The 20464-nt window shown below is 39.2% G+C and overlaps 1 protein-coding gene and 1 pseudogene across 2 annotated transcripts in view; both read right to left on the minus strand.

The window, feature by feature from the left end:
• Positions 1 to 20116, minus strand: part of MIB1 (MIB E3 ubiquitin protein ligase 1) — a 109648-nt gene extending 89532 nt beyond the window's left edge. Inside the window, exon 1 of the mRNA XM_081078063.1 lies at positions 19710 to 20116. Coding sequence (XP_080934189.1) covers positions 19710 to 19938 — 229 coding nt within the window. The 5' untranslated portion in view covers positions 19939 to 20116. The remainder of the gene's footprint in view (positions 1 to 19709) is intronic.
• LOC308509688 (large ribosomal subunit protein P1-like) lies at positions 11687 to 12032 on the minus strand (annotated as a pseudogene). Its single transcript has one exon. The product of its transcript is annotated as a large ribosomal subunit protein P1-like (transcript).
• Positions 20117 to 20464: the final 348 nt, after the last annotated feature.

The following is a 20464-nucleotide window of genomic DNA, read 5'->3' on the forward strand; positions in this document are numbered from 1 at the left end:
TTATTCTTGGTATGCAAAATTGGTTCGATATCTGAAAATCAATTAACATGATATACCACATAAACAAAATGAAAAATAAAAATCATATGATCACACCAATTGACGTAGAAAAAGTGACAAAATCCAGCATCCATTTATGATAAAAACCTCAGCAAAGTGGGAATAGAAGGAACATATATCAACATAATGAAGGCTGTATAGGACAAACAGCTAAGATCTTACTCAACAAGGGAAAACTAAAAGCATCCCCCTTAAGATCAGGAACAAGACAATGTCCACCTTCACCACTTTTATTCAACATAGTACTGGAAGTCCCAGCCCCAACAATCAGAGAAGACAAAGAAAGAAAAGGTATCCAAATTGGAAAGGAGGAAGTAAAATTGTCATTATTTGTAGATGTCATGATACTATATACAGAGAACACCAAAGATTCCACAAAAAAACTGTTAGAACTGATAAGTAGCAGAACACAAAATTAATATTCACAAATCAGTTGCATTTTTATACACAAATAAACTATCAGAAAGAGAAATTAAGAGACAGTCCTATTTACAATTGCATCAAAAAAATAAAATACCTAGGAGTAAATTCAACCAAGGAAGTAAAAGATCTGTACTTAGAAAATTATAAGACATTTAAGAGAGAAATTAAAGACAATATAAATAAATGGAAGCACATACCATGCTCGTGGAAAGGAAAAATTAATACAGTTAAAATGTCCATAATATCCAAAGCAATCTATAGATTCAATGCAACCCCTATCAAAATACCAATGGCATTTTTCACAGAACCAGGACAAATAATCCTGAAGTTTGTATGGAACCATAAAAGACCCTGAATAGCCATGGCCATCTTGAGAAAGAAGAGCAAATCACACTACCTGATACCAAACTATACTATAAGGCTATAGTAATGAAAACATCATGGTATTAGCATAAAAACACACAGATCAATGGCACAGAATAGAGAGCCAAGAAATAAATCCATGCATATATGGTCACTTAATCCATGACAAAGGAAACAAGGATATGAAGTAAAAACAGTCTATTCAATAAATAATGCTGGGGGGGGTGGGGGGAGGGAGATGAGGGTAAGGGGGATCAAATATATGGTGATGGAAGGAGAACTGACTCTGGGTGGTGAACACACAGTGGGATTTATAGATAATGTAATACAGAATTGTACACCTGAAATCTATGTAATTTCACTAACAATTGTCACCCCAATAAATTTTAAAAAAATAAAAAATAAAATAAATAATGCTGGGAAAACTGGACTGATACATGCAAAAATAATGAAACTTAAATGTAAGACCCAGTACCATAAAACTCCTATAAGAAAACACAGGCAGTAAACTCTCAAACATTACCTTCAGTAATATTTTTACTGATGTATCTCCTCAAAGGAAATAGAAGAAAAAAATAAACAAATGGGACTACATCAAACTAAAAAGGTTTTGCACAGCAAAGGAAACCATCAACAAAACAAAGACATCCTACTAAGTGAGAGAAGGTATTTGTCAATGATACATCTGATAAGGGATTAATAACCCAAAATCTATAAAATTCATACAGCTCAACATCAAAAAGCAAACAATCCAATTGAAAAATGGGCAGACAACCTGAATAGACATTTCTCCAAAGAGGACATACAGATGGCCAACAGACATATGAAAAAATGCTCAATGTCACTAATCATAAGAGAAAAGCAAATTAAAACCACAATAAGATATCTTACACCTGTCAGAATCGCTATCATCAATAAATCAACAAACAAGTGGTGGCAAAAATGTGGAGAAAAGGGAGAATGTGGAGAAAAGGTGGAGAAAAACCCCCATGCACTGTTTGTGAGATTGTAATTGGTGCAGCATCTTATGGAAAACAATATGGAGGTTCCTCAAAAAATTAAAAATACAACTACCTTATGACCCAGCATTCTACTCCTGGGTATTTATCCAAGAAAATCCAAAATACGAATTTGAAAAGATGTATGTATCCCTATGTACACTGCAGCGCTATTTATAATAGCCAACATATGGAAACAACCAAAATGCCCATCAATAGATGATTGGATAAAGAAATTGTGGTACATACGCATATGTAGAATGGAATATTACCCTGCCATAAAAATTGTACTTCCCTAAGGACAACATACCAAAATAACGATAAAGAATTAAATATTCCAAACGAAAATCATGAAAGTGCTAGAAAAAAAGAGTTGAACAGCACATTTTATAAGTTTACATAGGTTTTCTAAGCATGACACAAAACCTAGAAGTCACAGGCATGCCAATGTGAGCACACATATATGTACACAATGTGTAGAGAAAACCTGACAGCCCTCTCCAAATTGCTGACAGTGACTGGGGTACACAGATGGGGAAGAGGAAGGCACTTTTCACCTTTTCTTCTATGTACTTTTGAATTGCTTAGTTTTATTATAAGTATATTATAATTCATAATTTTATAAGAAAACACAATAAATACCAACTTTATCCACTCAAACTGACACAGATTAAAAATACTATGTCAGTGCATGTGAAGATGGTGTCGAGAGAGCCAGTCAGATAATAAGAGGGAAACACAAAATCGATACAACCTCTACAGAAGGTACTTGCAAAATGTTTCAAATGCCTTAAGACTTTGACACTGCCTTCAAATTTTTTTAAAGGTACATCCAAAGATAGTGAACTGCAGTAGATAAAAACAAAATTTAACATAACTGATGGCAAAAATATGGGGTTATTTATGTGTAATCTATGGTAATTCATAGAGGAAAATTCTATGCAGTTATTAAATCATGTTGTAGAAGAAATATTACTGACATAATAAACTGTATTATTTTATAAAGCAGGTTGCAAAGAATTACAGTATGTCATTTGGTAAATAAATTACACAATGTGTGTTTGTGTGTGTGTGTATAATTATATAATGTATATGTATATGTACCTCCCATGTACAAAGAAAAACTAGAAATATAATCCCCAAAATGTGCTGATGGGGTTACCCTTTGTAGTTTTCCAAGTTTTCTACACTGAGTGTATATCAATTCTAGAAAGCAGCTGGGTGAGTAGGGGCATTTAATATGCAGTATAAGCATCAGACATGCTGGTATATATCTTATAATTAAAATAAAAGCTAAAACAAACAAAAAACATGGGGGAGTCTAAGTAAATATTTACAGAAATTAACTTTCAGATAATTGCTTTAGCAATAGGGTATGTAAGTGCTACTTAGAAGTTTTTATTTCTTTTAACCCTTATACTATTCCATGATTATGAAAAGAAAATATATACCTTATCTAAGTACACTTCTCATTGCCACAAACCTTAAGTTAGAGTCTAATTTGCCTTACTAAAGGAAAGCACCAGGACCAAGAAAGAACATCACAATTAATATCAAACAGCATTAATAGTAAATGTCCAAGCATGGTTAAGCTTCTGTACAAAGTCTAAAATAGGTCCTATGTCATCACAAAAAGTAAAATGCACTGCACAAATGGTAACCACCGCGCATTTAGGTTTATCTGTGCGGCTCTTCAAATGAGAGTTAGGTGATGAAAGGCATAGGAAAAATGTTTCCCAATCTCCTGACCAAAAACAGAAACAGTCCAGTTCTCAGCTATTTAGCATCGCTTCTCGGCCTTTTGGCTAAGATCAAGTGTAGTCTCAGCTATTTATCTATTTTTCATTTCTATGTTCATTTTCCACAAAGTATAATGATAACATTCATGAGTTCAGAGCGTACAGGCTTTCTTTCAAAGGAACCATTTAAACACGCAATAACTGGTAAAAAAAAAAAAAAAGAAAAAAAAGAAAAGAAAAGCCCTTTTACAATTCATGATTTTAAAGAATACTTCAGGAAAACCATTAATACACACAAAAGCACATCGAAATCCTTTCTTGGTTCCCACAGTTCAAAAGCCAACAAAGCTACTGAACAGCTGTGAAACAGACTAACGCTGAGAATTGGAAAAAGTAAACAAAGAAACCCACTCAGCTACCAAAATGAGTGCTACAGAATTTTAAATGAAAATGCAATTAACTGGATTTAAAAGTTGATATTTAAAGAAAACATAAAACAACAGAAAGGACACATTAAGTAAACAAGGCCAAAAATTTAACTGATCTCTCACACTGGTAGCTTTTTTTTTTTGTTTCCCCTTACTACATCTAGCCAACTTATTCTCATCTAAAACCATTTCCTCCCAGTCTAAACTTCCTCAGCTCTGGCAAGAGTTATTTCTTAAAATTTTCATTTCATAAAACTTAATTCCTTAACTAAACCTATTAGTGCTTTTTCTCGTTCCTATAAGATACAATGTTACCCTCAAGAGTTAATGCTCTCTGCCTTTGTTCTAAGCTTTAGGAAGACATATGCCACTGTTAAATGAACCACCTAATGATAGCTTTTGACTCCTTCTACTAATACTCAAATGACCATCTGCTCTGCGTTTTAATGGCATCTCCCCTAAATTCAATAACTTAGATAATTTACATAGCTTAAGTTTATTTGTTGGAAAATTTTATGAGAACAATAAAACATGCTATTCAAGATCAGTAACTACAAGACAGACAATGAACATAGCTCAAATTTGTAAAGCACTGATTTATATAAGTAAAATGTTGACTTTCTAAATAGAAAAGATGATTGAAAGAACTAAAGTTCTCACTACAGGAGTTCACTATACAAAGTACTTCAACATGGAACAAGAATATCTAAATTATTACTTTGAATAATAGCAAAGGTGAACAATATAATTGTTCATTAACAAGAAAGTGGAACCATATATTAGGTATACAACGGAATAATTGAAATGAACAACACCCACACAATTCAACATGGATGGACTGCAATGCTGAATTTTGTAATTATACAATACCAAGTGTTGCAAATAAAGCACTATATATTGTTTACAGACATACAAAAATATAGCATAAATGTAAAGAAACCCATGGGAATAAGTAATTTCTAGATAGTGGTTACCTCCAGAGAAGAAGGGAATGAAATTGGGAAGTACACAGTATTTCACATACATTACTAATGCTTTCTTTCTAGATGGTTTACAAGTATTTATTAATCACTTCTCTACCTGGATATTTAAATATTTTGGAATAATTTTTTTAACTTTTCAAAATAAAAAATAAACATTCCTAGTAGACTAGTGCCTAGTTAATCCTGTAACTTTTTGCCCTAATGAACACATTTAGTCCAACACTAAAAAATAATTTATAAGTTACTAACCAGTATTTAAATATAATTACTTATTGTGGCATAATTGTTTGCTGTTGTCATTCAACCAAGCAAGTAATCCTATTTCTGATTTACGGATTCATTCAACTTTAACCCCAAATCAATGTGACAAAATATTTACAGAGATTAAAAGAGTGTTAACCAACTAGAGTATGTATCTTATTTTCCCTGAAACTCCTAATGAGGATGAGGCTTTGGTGAACTGCTACCTGGTTGGTATATCCCACATTCCTTACTCTTGAGAAATACTAAATTAATGAAACATAATTATTATTAATAATACTAGCCACTATTTATTAGTACCAAGCTCGGTGCTACACACATATTTTATTTAATCTTTTCAACAACACTAAAAGGAAGGCAAAACTCATTATTTCACTTTAAAAGCAAAACACCTGTTTGTATTCCTTGCCTTACTGCATTTTACAGGTTAAGAATTAAGGCTCAGGGCCGGCCGGTGCCTCAGGCAGTTAGAGCTCCATGCTCCTAACTCCGAAGGCTGTTGGTTCGATTCCCACATGGGCCAGTGGGCTCTCAACTACAAGGTTGCCCGTTCAACTCCTTGAGTCCCCTGCAACTAAAGATTGAACACGGCACCTTGAGCTGAGCTCCCAGATGGCTCAGTTGGTTGGAACACGTCCTCTCAACCACAAGGTTGCTGGTTCGACTCCTGCAAGGGATGGTGGGCTGCGTCCCTTACAACTAGCAACGGCAACTGGACCTGGTGCTGAAGCTGAGCTGCGCCCTCCACAACTAAGACTGAAAGGACAACTTGACTGGAGAAAAGTCCTGGAAGTACACACTGTTCCCCAATAAACTCCTGTCCCTCTTCCCCAATAAAATCTTTAAAAAAAATAAAAATCGTTCAATCTTATTTAAAAAAAAAAAAGATAACTCCACCCCTGGAGGAAACCAAATACTTGTGAGTATAGTTAGAGAATATAAACTAATTCTAAAGAAAGCAAGTTATCTACAAAAGTAAATATGCTTTTTAAAAAAAAAGTATTCTAAAACCAAAAATGAATGTCTGTCTGCTGTGTTCATTATCTTCTCCACTAATTTAAACTCCACCCTATCTTGGTTGTGTTCTACAAGTTCATTTATAAGCCAATTGTTTAGAACTCAGAACCCATTTTCCCTCAGAAACAAAATTTTAAAGATAACTTAGGTGCCAGACTACGTCACAAAAACCTATTTACTCTCCAGAAAGCTAATCTAGAGGCATACAAAGATAAAAAGATAAAAATTGTTGCTGTGTTCCTCGTTCCTTCTGGGGAGATGGTTAAACCACTGTTAATCCAGATATGATGGTAAGAGACAACCTAAATGGTATGGGGAGATATGAAAGTATATAAATAAAGAAATGGGTTTAGGAGAATGAGAAGAAATGTTCTTAAAAAGCCATTTTCCTACTGGTATTTAAAATGCATGTTGGGTGACAGAGTAATGGTTTCCAAAGCAAGGTGCATCACCCAGGAGATACAGAAGATGATCCACTGAAATACAAGAGAAAATATAAATCCACAATCTCCTCTGTAATTCCAAAATCCAAAAACTTTTTTTTTTTGGTAAATTATCAACAAACTTAGTGGTAAACCCGATCTGAACGAACACGATGCTATACACAGTACGTAATTTTTACTTACCCCTTAGTATAATTATTCGTATGCTTCACTGCAGAAATATTAATGTATTTGATTGCCAAGGTGCTGCTGCGGGCCTCAAAGTGGGTGCTAAGCATACCACATTATGGTTCCGAACTCCAAAGGTTTATAAACTTCATCCCAAGCATTCTGAATAAAGGTTTATGGACTCCCATTAAAACTTGTATTTTTTCATATTTACTTTTTTCTAAAAAAATCTGAGAATGAAGTTAGGTTTTACTCATTGTAAATTAGTTAACACTAGCATCTCAGTGGCTCCCTACACATCACACATGGAGCACAAGGTGAAGGGAGGGTGAGTGGGAGTGTATGAGCATAAAGGCCTAACACTGCTCACCCCTGGCACATTAAGACACGAGGCAGCTTTCTGGTGCCTAGTTAAGAGGATCTGGGAAGTATATCATGATACAAAACAACGGGTTGTTGATTATCTTGAGACACAGTAGCTAAGAGTCAAAATTAAGAATAAGTTCTATATTCCTTTTTAAAAAGTGTTCCAAAATCACACACCTTTTTTGTGATGAAAAGTAGTTGTTAGTGGTATACTCCTTAGAATATTTTTAAAAATTATATTCATTTAATCTGTCCCTTCCATGTAAACGCAAGTCTGACAAGAAATGAAAACATAAATGCTGTTCAAAAGAAACTAGAATGAGCAATTTGAAAACTGATGTTGTCATGCGGAGTCCCTGCTCGCTGCGCCATGTGTCATGAGGGGCGGCCTGCGGGGTCTCAGCTCTCGCTCCCCATATAAGAATGCAGGATGTGGCTACGCCAAAAAGGAACACCCACGGAGCCACAGGTAGGGGAGTGGTCATACCACTACAGTCTCACTGGACACTGAGTGAGACACACGCAGTAGTAGCCACACGATCTGCAGTCTGCCATTCACGTCTCTGCCTGCCAACCAGCCAACCAATCAATGCAGCCCCGCAGTTACATCGGTAGCCAATTGGCTAACCGGTTACAGCTGATGGCCAACCAATCACAGTTGATGGTCATTCACTACTGGAGCTGATGGCCAACCAATCACAGTTGATGGTCATTCACTACTTGACCTCCCCATGCGAGGCCAAGAGCCTGAAAACTGTTCTCTGGGACTCTGTCCCCACAGATGTTTAGAGATGTTTCTATCATTATATGGTCTAATGCTGAAGTGTTATAAATCACCAATAAACTCTCATGTCTGCATCCTTAAAAGAAAAATTTTACTTCATTTTAAATTCAGTGGATTTTGAATTTATTTATTCAAACCATAAAAGTGAAACACCTTCCAATTCATTTGTAAGAAATTAATAGCATCACCAAAAAAAACCCAGAAAACTACCAGCTAAATTTCAATAAAAACTTTTAAAGATTTTTATTAAAATATAGCTGACATACAATATATTAGTTTTGGGAATGCAGTTTTAGGTTTACATACCTAAAGAAGTGATCATCATGATAAGTGCAGCAACAATCTGACACCATACCACACTATCACAATATTATTGACTATATTTCCTATACTGTGTATTACAAACCCAAGACTTATTTTATACCTGGAAATTTTAACCTCTTATGCCCCTTCATCTTTTCCTCCCTTTTTAAAATTTTTCAATTACAGCTGACATTCAACATTTTTATATTAATTTCAGGGTACATCACAGTGATTAGACATTTAATTTAAAAAGCAACCCCCAACCAGTCTAGTAGCCACCTGGTACTAAACATATTCCCTATGCTTTACTTTAAATCCTCATGGCTATTTTGTAACTACCAATTTGTACTTAATCCCTTCACCTTTTTCACCCTACTCCCAACCCCCCTCCCATCTATCACCCCAATAAATCTAGTAACCATCTGACACCACAGTTATTACGTTATTGACTAATTCTTTATGCTATACCTTACATCCCCATGACTACTTTTTAACAACTAATTTGTGCTTTTTAATCCCTTTCCCTTTTACACCCACACCAAACTCCCTCCCATCAGGCAATATCAAAATGTTCTCTGTATCTGAGTTTCTGTTTCATTTGCTTATTTTGTTCTTTAGATTGCACTTATAAGTGAAATCAGGACATCTGTCTTTCTCTGTCTGACTTACTACGCTCAGCACAATACCCTCTAGGTCCATGCAAATAGCATGATTTCACTCTTTTTTATGGCTGAGTGATATTCCACTGTATGTACCAACTCTATCCATGTATCCATTGATGAACACTCAGGTTGCCTCCTTATCTGGGCTATTGTAAATAATGCTTCAATGAACATATAAATGCACATGTCCCTTCAAAGTAGTTTTCTAGGTTTCTTTGGATAAATACCCAGAAGTGGGATTACTGGGTCCTTCTTTGTCTCTTGTTACAGACTTTGTTTTTAAACTGTATTTTGTCTGGTAAAAGTATTGCCACCCCACCTTTTTTTCTCATTTCCACTTTCATGAAATATCTTTTTCCAACCCTTTACTTTCAGTCTGTGTGTCTTTCGATCTGAAGTGATTCTCTTCTAGGAAGCATATGTATGGATCTTGTTTTCTTATTCATTCAGCTACCCTACATCTTTTGATTGGAGCATTTAATCAATTTACATTTAAATTGAGAGATATGTAGTTATTGCCATTTTATTGTTCATAGTTTTGATTTATTTATTTATTTTTGTCCCTCTAACATTCTTTGTACTGGTTTGGTAGTGAACTCCTATAGCTTTTTATTGCCTGGGAAGCTCTTTATCTTCCTTTAAGTCTAAATGATAGCTTTGCTGGGTAGAGTGATCTTGGTTTTAAGTCTTTGCTTTTCATCACTTCAAATATTTCAGGCCACTCCCTTCTGGCCTGCAAAGTGTGTGTTGAGAAATCAGCTGATAGTCTTATAGAAGCTCCCTCATAGGTAACTAACTTTTCTCTTGCCGCATTTAAGATTCGTCTTTAACTCTTGGCATTTTAATTATGACGCGTCTTGGTGTGGGCCTCTTTGGGTTCACCCTATTTAGGACTCTCTGCACTTCCTGGGCTTAAATATCCATTTCCTTCGCCAGGTTAGGGACATTTCCTGTCGTCATTTCTTCAAATAGGTTTTCAATTCCTTGCTCTCTTCTCCTTCAGGTACCCATATAATGTGAATGTTGGTACCCTTGATGCTGTCCCAGAGGCTCCTTAAACTGTCCATGTTTGTTTGGATTTTTTTTTTTTTTTGCTGTTCTGATTGATGTTTTCTGCTACCTTTTCTTTTAAATCGCTGATTCAATCCTCTGCTTCATCTAATATACTGTTAACTCCAAGATAGTCTTCATTTCAGTTATTGTATTCTTTATTCTGTACTGTTCTTTATGTTTTTCTATCTCCATTTTTATATTTCCTATCTCTTTCCTGAAGTTCTCCCTGAGAACACTGAGCATTCTTATAACCAGTGTTTTTTTAACTCTATGTATGGTAGATTGCTTGTCTCCATTTTCTTCTTAGTTCTTTTTCTGGTGCTTTGTTCTATTCTTTCATTTGGGACATGTCTCCCCATTTTGGCTGCCCCCGTGTTTGTTTCTATGTAGTAGGTAGGGCTGCTGTGCCTCCTGGTCTTAGGAGAGTGGCCCTATGTATTAAGTGTCTTGTGGGGCCCAGTAGTGCAGCCTCACTGGTCACCTGAGCTGGGTGCTCCAGGTGTGCCTTTTGTGGGTGGTGTGTGCCCTTGTTGTAGTTGAGCCTTGGTTGCAGTTTACACGTAAATAGGACGGATTGACCTTCAGGCTGATTGGTGATGGCTGGCCATGACTACAGTGGAGATGTGCAGGGGCTGATCCTAGAGAGCAGGATCGCTTTAGCAGGGCGCTGGGGCCTGCCCAGTCTGCCCTTTGGGTGAGTCATCCTTGGAGGCAGCGGTGTGATTCCCTGGCTTGGTCCGAAGCTGGCCATTAGGTGTGCCAGCCCCGGGGCCTCCAGGGAGAGGACCTGCTGCAGGGCAAGTTCAGTCACAGCCTGTACTCTGCCCAGGGCCACCTGGCATGAGCCACAAAGCAATCCACAGATAGCCATCACCTGCACCGTGCTTGGAGGTGCCTTTAGAGTCCTAGCTGCAAACCAAAGCCAGTTGTCACTAGGTCGGGGTAGAGCTGCTCAGCCAGAGGTAGGGGACACACCAAATGCTGCTTGTTTCGGTTTGAGAAGTTTTAGGAAAGTCTACAGCATGAGCCAAGGCATGCTGTTTATAGGGAAAAGCCAGTGGAAGCAGCTTGGGTTTGCCCAAAAGCTGGGTGGGGCAGGATCTCAGAACCACCAGGGCAGGGTAAGCAGTGTTAGCCTGATTAACGGAGACTCAGATATGGCAGCCACCTGCATCTACACACCAGGAGAGGGGGACAGATCAACAAAGAAACAACGGGTTCCACCAGCTCCTCGGGCCAGGAGAATGCTGCCCCTCCAGCACTTGCCCTGCAGCCAGACAACTAAGTTCCTCCCTGTGTGTCCCTGGCACCTTTTGAGATGCTGCCTCAGTGCTGAAGCTCAGAGTGAGTGAGTCTGTCAGTGAGTAAGTCTGTGCACCGGCCCTTTAAGAGGAGCACCTGGGACAGCAACAGCCCTCATCTCACTCAGCCATAATCTCCACTGGTTTTCACAACCAGAAGTTATGCGGACTTCTCTCCCCGGCACTGAAACTCTGGGCTGGTGAGCCTGGTGTGGGGCTGAGACCCCTCACTCATTGTCGGGGGGAAGGGAACCTCTGCTGCCAAGATATCCCGAGGTTTCTTTTTTTTCCTGGAGTTCAACTTTTTATTGAACATGTTACTTACAAAAGAGGTTTAGTCAAAAAGACCAAAGCCCGTGTCATCATCAGATTCCTCAGATTCTTCTTTCTCTGCTTCCACTTTCTTCTCCTCAGCTGAGGCAGCAGTGGAGGGGGCAGGCTCTCCTGCTGGTACAGCGCCAGATGCTGGGGCAGGTCCACCAGCCCCTACAATGCAGATGAGGCTGCCGATGTTGACATTGGCCAGAGCCTTTGCAAACAAGCCTGGCCAGAAAGGTTCAACATTTACACTAACTAACTGCTTTAATGAGGGCATTAATCTTATCCTCCATGACTGTCGCCTCATTGTCATGCAGGATGAGGGCAGAGTAGATGCAAGCAAGTTCCAAGACCGAGGCCATGGTGCAGGTGAGTGCTGGGCGAGCGGTGCTAGTCACCAGATGAAGTGAGGGCCTTTCCCCAATGCGGCCTTAGCTTCCTCGGAAGGACTGAGCACTTTACTGGCATCTGAGGAAAGCAAGATATCCCTCCCAAGTTTTAATGGTCACATATGGGTGTAGGACCAGCCCATTCTGCATCTCTGCCCCTGCTACCAGTCTCAAGTTGGCTTCTTCTGTATGTCCTTAGTTGTAGGACTTTGGCTGAGCTAGACTTCAGGCAATTCTCACGAAGGTTGTTCTGTAGTTTAGTTGTAATTTTGGTGTGGTTGTGAGAGGAGGTTAGCACAGTGTTTACCTACTGCACCATATTGGCCAGAAGTCCTCAATAAAATTTTTTTTACTTAACTAGCAAATAGGTTAGAAAAACAAGATCAAAACTTGATAAACAAATTGTAGAATATTATTCATGGTTCAGTCAGGAGACAGAAACCACACCGATTCATCATCTCTAGAAATAGAATAAAAAATGGGGGAAAATGCAATTATTAAAATCTAAGGGGCTTAAAAGAGGGGTCCCAAAGGGCTGTGATCCAGACCTTTAAAGAGGGGTTGTGAATAGCTGGTGCTGGGGTTACTGAGGGGGACAGGGAAACATCAAGACTGTTTCTGGAAATCAGCAAACCGGAATCAAATAGTGATACTGAAATCCTGCTGTGTGAGATGGTGCCGACAGGAAGAGCAAACAAAACTGGAAAAAGGAAGTCCTCTCCCCCGAAGCCTTTCAGTCTCCTTCCAGCATCCCCTATTAGTAGAGCCAACAGGGATGTAGCTGGCAAAGGAGAAATATTGTGTACAAAGTCTCAGCCCAGCTTCATAGGGCAAAGCTGAAGGAAAATTTATATTTAATCTAATCCATTTATTTCATAGATAAAGGAAAAAGCCAGCTAGCTGACTTCTAACTGAAAATATTCTTCCATATAAGGTGATATAATTATCTATGCTGCCCCTCACCACACACATATAAACATAAATATTGACGGGCTAATTTTTCTCACAAAAGAAACTTTATATACGAGTATCAAGGTGAGATTTCTTTAATTTGGATATTGGGTAAGATCTGATAGTTTAGTAGATATGACAATGTAATATCTTCTGCCAAGGGCCCAGCTTGGCTTCAAGAGTATAGGATGACTGGGACCTCAACCCACTGTTTGGAACAAAAAAACCGTAAAAGATTAAGAACCCCCATAAAGTAAAACTACAATACTGTGATAGTAAAGGCTGACCAGCTGGAGAATCTGACAGCCTCATGTGCAGCTCAATTGCTTGCTTTGACAGCAAATCACTCACAGGACTGATACGTTTTCTTACAGGAGGCTGAGTGTAATTATATAAACTATCTGTTACATACTGTATACACACACACAAACAGAAAAACTACTGATGTCCAACAACAGTGTTACATTAAATGAATCAAACAACCATAACACAGACTAGCATAAATTCTTTAAATTTCCTAATCAATCTTCCCCCAGGAAAAGTAGTACAAACGGTGATCATTTCGTAACTACTGTATTATAAACGGAAGAGAGAATGATAGGGAAAAGTAATGACTGACTGTCGTCACTACATCTGCTATTCACCAGCTCTGTCACTGGACAAGTTTCTTAATCTCTTTGAAACTCAGTTTCCTTTTTTAAGGATAATATCAATCTAAATCAATCAACCTCAGAGCAAACGAGTCAAAAGCTCTTTGAGGGGCGGCCCGTTAGTTCTGTTGGTTAGAGCTCATAACAGCGGGGTTCCAGTTCAATCTCCGCATGGGCTAGTGTGAGCTGCGCCCTCCACAACTAGATTGAAACAACTACTTGACTTGGAGCTGATGGGTCCTGGAAAAACACACTTAAAAATAAATAAAAAGTTTTAAAAAAAAACTCTTTGAAAAGAGCATTTGATTCAGAAAACATTCATTCAGAGCCATGGCTTTACTAGGAAATGGATACAAGGAACACACACACACACTTTTCTTACCCTCAAACTAATAATGTAGTGCAAAAGATGATTATAACACAGCATACCTGTGGCAACAGAAGCACAGAGTACATTGGAATCACACCACCTAGCAATTAAAGAAGGTAGAAGAGAGGGCGGCCAGATGGCTTAGTTGGTTAGAATGCGAGCTCTAAACAACAGGGTTGCCGGTTCGATTCCCACATGGGCCAGTGAAATGTGCCCTCCACAACTAGAGTGAAGGACAACGACTTGGAGCTGATAGACCCTGGAAAAACACACTGTTCCTCAATATTCCCCTATAAAAACTTTTTTTAAAAAAAAGACGTGGAGGAGAGACCCTGGTAGGTGGCTATCTGGAAACACATTCAGAAAGAAATATCTAATCCAACCAGAGGGATACGACAGTATAGAACCAGAAATATGTATTAAGATAGCATTATATTTGCAAACAAATACATATATCAAAAAAGCTGTTCCACGTTCCTTTATTTCAGCTGTACACACTCTTCTCTTCGCCCCGCCCAGTAACATCAATCTGTAAAACTGAAGACATCTATTCCAGAGAGACAATCGAGGCTTGGCATCAGCTCAGGGTCCAAGGAGACAACAGAGCCTGAGCATCTCAGCAGACAAGTAGTCACCCAGCACCCTGCCGTTCAGTGTCCATAAGCCAGCAGCATCTCTATCACCGGAGAGCTTGTTAGAACGACTCTGGATGAATCCCATACCTACCGAATCATAATCTGCATTTTTAAAAGTTCTCAAATAATCTGTGTGCTTACTTAAATTTGAGAAGTGCTAACAGATGCGGTTACTAGTTTTCTTGAGTTCAACCAAGCTGCAATCTGCAGGGAATATTAAAATCAGGTGGACTTTCATAATTTAAAACATTGTTTTAGCATATGGAGATTAAACAGGGAAAGACATTTCACATAAGTCTTCAAAAAAAGATAGGATCTATAGGAAAATCAAAGTTTCCTTACAGACGCCATTAGTAAGAAACATCTCACATACATTTCACCCTTAGCAGGTCTGGCATCATCTTCCCCAAACATTGTTCCCACAAGTCCTGTGTTTTCCTAAGGCTCTGTTCCTTAATAATACTCTTTTTTTTATGTAGGTCTAGAAATAGATCAGAAGAGAATTAGGGGGGCTCAGAAAGTAAAAGCTGAAGGTTATTAATCCATTTCATTTTTGTATCCAACGTGAGCACTTTTAGACCTTCAACTGAGTACTAACATCTGAGGAGTTTGTTAGAAGCACCCAGAAAGTCCTCTTTGCTAGGGATGGAAGAAAAAGTACAAAGAACTGCCCCCAAGTCAACCTGGACCAGCAATACAGGAAGCTACTTCTGAATAAACATAATCATCCATACCCCTAACTTTTTTTATCCATACCAAAGAGGGTAGAAAGAACCTTAATAGGAAACCCAAATTCATTATCTCCACTCTTTCTCTGGTAACAATACAGCACTGTCGTCAAGGTCCACAAAACAAGCATTAAGTAAAAACACATTTCTCCCCAAATCCTATACAAACAGTACCTAAATGATAAGAGGTCAACTATACCTACTTGATTACAGATTTCACAAAATTAACTGCAAACTAATTCAGTAATAGCATATATATTTGCACCATCATCTTGCTCACTACAAATTAGCCAAATATATCTGCATACAAGATAGAAGTTGTATCATTCAAATATATACTAAATGCTCCTCTTCTCAAGGTTTGACTATCCTAGACCATAAATTTAAACTTTTACATGTCACTTAAGAGAAAAAAATAAAGCTTATATGCCAAAATATTACAGACCCCACATACAACCTCGACACAAAATCTCCAACAGGCAATAAGCGAATATTAGAAAGATTCATAATGACCCAATCCTTAACTTTCAGTAAAGTTTCACAGAATTTTATTTTAAAGGTTACCCCATTTCTTAATTCCCAAACATACAGCAATCAATTCTCTGTTCATATAATGTGGGTATAAGCAACAAAAAATGAATAATCAAACAATCTCAGTTGTCTTTCTAGTAATATCATTACACTTTTAAAAATTAACTATGAAATACATGTCAAGCACACAAAGAGACATAGAAATATAACAAACACCTATCCATCCACGACCCAGTTTAAGACATAAAATATTAAAACTAGACATAGCCCTTGGGGTCCTACTATCCACTGCACTCTACTTCCTTCAACATAAAGATATCCACGCCCTGGAATTTAGCATTTATCATTACCTTTTTAGTATACTTTTACCACACGCACATATCTCTAAACCAATGAGTCTCAATCATATCCCTATACCAATGAGTATCGGGGGCAACTTTACTCCCTGGGGATATTGGTAATGTCTAAAAACACTCTGGGTTATCATGATTGAGGCTCGTGGGTAGAGGCCAGGGAGGCTGGCCTAAGATGCACAGGACAGCCCTCTACACCAAAGAATTATCTCATCAGTCCAAAATAGCAACCTTGCCCTAAACAATAAACAGTACTGTTTTGCACTTTAACACAATACGTGTTCTTTTCCAAGAAACCATTTTCTTGCTTATTGGCTTAACATTCATTTTTCTCTTCTGTATAGAACTCCACTTGTGTAAAAATTCAGTTTGTTTATCCCTTCTCTTGTTGATGCACCTTTAAGTTCTTTCCAATTGTTTGCTTTTACATACAGCACTGCTCTGAACATTCTTATACAAGCTTCTTGATACCCTGTGAGAGATTCTATCTAGGAAAGTAATTTTCAAAGTGTGGATTCTTGAACCCCTAGGGTAGTCTATTCAGGGACTTCATGGATCAAAAGTATTTTCAAAACAATACCAAGACTATATTTCGGCTTTTCTATGCTGGCATGCCACTGATGGTTCAAAGCAATGGGGGGTAAAAATATTGGTGATTTAGCCAAGTTACCACCCTCATCAATGAGAAATGAGTAGCATGTACCTCCTGATATGATGTTCTTAGTAGTGCAAAACATCACATTGATGGTATTCTTGCCTCAAAAATAATCTGAATTTAATCACGAGAAAATATCAGACGAACCAAATTTGACGGATAGTCTATAAAATTGTTAGTCACTGTCAAGGTCATGAAAGACAAAGAAAGACTGAGGTACTGGTCCAGATTGGAAGAGACCGAATGACAACTGAATGCAATGTGTGATCCTGGATTGGATCCGGGACCAGAAAAAGGAAGTTAGAGGGACAACTAGTAAAATTTGAATAAGGTATGTAGATTTTAGTTAAGAATATTGCATCAATGTTATTTTTCTGGTTTCAATAATTGTACTTTATAAGATGTTAACATCTGAAGAAGATGGCTGAAAGGCCAAAGGGAACTCTTTTTACTAGTTTTGTCATTTTTTTGTAAGCCTAAAATTATTTCAGAATGAAACGTCAAATTCTTTTAACTATTATGCAAATAAATATCAAGTACTGTATGTAATAAATATATTTAGTAAATCTTGAGAATGTAATAAAATGCCAGTGGACATCAACTATTAAATATTTTGAAGAAAAAAGAAAAACATTGAAAGTAGTATGATAGTCCTGGGGCAAAGCCAGAGCCAAGAGTTTGTAATTTGTTCCAGCATTTCATAAGAAGGCTAGCCACCCTGCATTTAGAAGTGCCTTTAAAATGTTTACTGAAAGAATCAGATGAACAAGATGAACTGCTACAAAGCAACAAATTAAAGTGCAAAATTATCTTGTAAATTAAATTAAGATTTTAAAAGTTACTTTATAAATACTTTTTAAAATACTTTATATAAAATAATAAAACTATTTATATAACAGATATACTCCATACTACAAAACATACAGACAATATTAATACCCCTTAAAAAGTCGCTGTAGTACAGGATTTGTTACACCTTACCTTTACCCTGGAAAGGTATTTAAATTTCCCCATAGACCTAGAATTACTGATCCCAAGAGGCGTCCAAATTACTGAGTTGTGGTCAAACTTTAGCTTGAGCTAGCATGACAAAATTTTAAGAGTGTACAGAAACGGGTATATGCCTCATACAGTGTTGTTGGAATGTACAGAAACGGGTATATGCCTCATACAGTGTTGTTGGAATGTAAATTGCTGAAATGTCTTCAGAGGGCAATTAGTTGACATCTATCAAAATGTTAAATATGTGTACCCTTTGATGCAATTCCACTTCAGCAGTACTCAGCACATATGCATAAGGACACATGTACAAGGATTTATTCACTGCATCATTGTAAATAATATCTGAAACAATATAAACGTCCATCAAAAAAGCACTGGTGAAATAAAATACTGCATCCAGTTACTGGAAGACTATGCAGCTGTGAAAGAATAAGGTGCTAACATGGAACAGTCACCAACATGTATTAAAAAACAAAAGTGCCTAAGAAAATATAGTTTATTACCATTTGTGCTTTAAACGGTAGCCTAGTTACAGTATATTAATATATATGCTTGCAATGAATTCAGTATCGTGTAAGAATACACAAGAAACTGTTAATAATGGCCGCCCCTTTTTGTTGTGTGAATCTATTCTTTTGGTCCTGCATGTATACTCATCTTTTTCAATATTTAAAAAGTAAGCCAAAAACCACAATTTTATGAATTATTTATTCAAAAACTGAGTTGGCTTGTGTTCATTTCCCTTTTTATTCCTGCTAACAATAACTATGTACCCATTTCAGGATTTGTTAGGCTTTGTCAAACTCAATCACAAAGCCTTATAAGTATCTTCTTTATACCTTCTAACAAGTATCAAATTTTAAATTTGAACTATTTTCTACTGAATGGAGTGTTAAGGATAAATCTGTGAAAATTTGATTAAAATAAATTAGATCTTTATTTTGTGAGAGCAAGCCTTGAGTTTATATTATATAAAAATTCTAGAGTCAGTAACAGATCCCTGAAATTTTATGAATCAAGGACAATGATTCATTGCTGTTAATCAGTTAAGTCTCTGACATAAACATACATGTGAAATAAGATGTTAAACAATATGTATAAGGTGTCCCCTATGCCTACCTTCCACTTGGAAAAAGTATTTTTAACACAATGAAATGATTTACCAGCTTAGACCTGTTTCCCTCTACTGCCACAGCGATATAAAATGAAACAATTTAGGTGAAAAATCATCCCACAGGGTCCCAAGAAGCATTGGCTACTGAACTCCAAGTCTTTGTATGTGTGTGGGGGGGGGATGGGGGGGGAAGGAAGACAACAAATGAGGTACCAAGGGCCCCTCGACAATTGTAACCGGTCCACTAAACACCATATGGCAAGTAAAGCCCCCCTTTAGACAGTTATCATTTGGTGGCTGATTAATTTCAATGGCTTATTAGACAGATCTCTCCAGATCACTTCCCTAGAGGAGGAGGGGAACTGCCTGTTGTCTTCCCGGAGCTTTGTGCCTTCCAGACTCGAAAGCATCCTGGTGATGGTGTGGCCAGCATTTCCCTTGGGGACTGGGGGATGGGGGCCTTTCCTGCAAGTTTTTGTTTACTAGGTATTTAACCTGGTAAACAAAATTCCCTCTGGCTCTCCCTTTCGCTCCCTCCAGGCCGGCGCCGCGGAAGAAGCGTTCCACCAAAGGCTTCTTCTCCCCGCCGGCCCGACGCCCACCCCAGCTTGGCCCCTTCCCTCCACGCGCGCAGGCCGGGGGCCAGGTGGCGTTGGCTTACCCGTGGGGGCGCTGTCCAGGATGCGCAGGTCGTAGGCCCCGGAGCAGCGGTAGTTGGCGGCGGTGCCGTTGTCCCACACCACCACCACCTCCTCCGGGCTCTCGAAGCTCCGGACAGTGCCCACATGGCCCTCGCCGCCGTCCTGCTTCCCCCACTTCCAGTCCGGGCCGCGCACTACTCGGGCCCCGACCCCTTCCACCATCACCCGGTTGTTCCGGGAGTTACTCATCGGGGCCCGAGCGGTGGGCTCCGCTGCTGCCGCCGCCGCTGCCGCCGGGGGGCCCGAGAGGGAGTTGGGCCCCGGGCGGATTCTCGGCGCCGGCGGGGGCGGCAGCGAGCCCCGGGGGACGTGGGAATAGCTCAGGGGGCCGCCGGCGCGATCCCCGCCGAGCCCACAGCCGCCCGCCTGCCCTCGCCGCCGCCGCCGCCGCGCCCCCCGCTCAGACTGGAGACCGGACCGCAGCGGCTCCGAGGAGGCGGCGGCGGCGGGCGGGCAGAGCCGAGAGGGTCGTGGGCGGGGACTCCTCCGCTTCCTCCGGGCTCCCCGGCCGGGCTACAGCGACGGCCGCCAGGAAACCACGCTCTCCCCCGGCGGGGAGCGCGGGGAGCGCAGTGGGCCGGGGGAGGCTAGCCCGGGGGGGACGACGAGGGCAGCGGGGAGCAAGCTTAAGTGCTGGCCTTTTTTCTCCCCCGGCCCCTCGCTCTGGGATGGGCGCCCGAGGGCCGGCGCCGCCTCCTCCCCCGTGGGCAGCGGT

The sequence above is a fragment of the Rhinolophus hipposideros genome, assembly GCF_964194185.1.
Source record: "Rhinolophus hipposideros genome assembly, chromosome: 17".
Taxonomy (NCBI): domain Eukaryota; kingdom Metazoa; phylum Chordata; class Mammalia; order Chiroptera; family Rhinolophidae; genus Rhinolophus; species Rhinolophus hipposideros.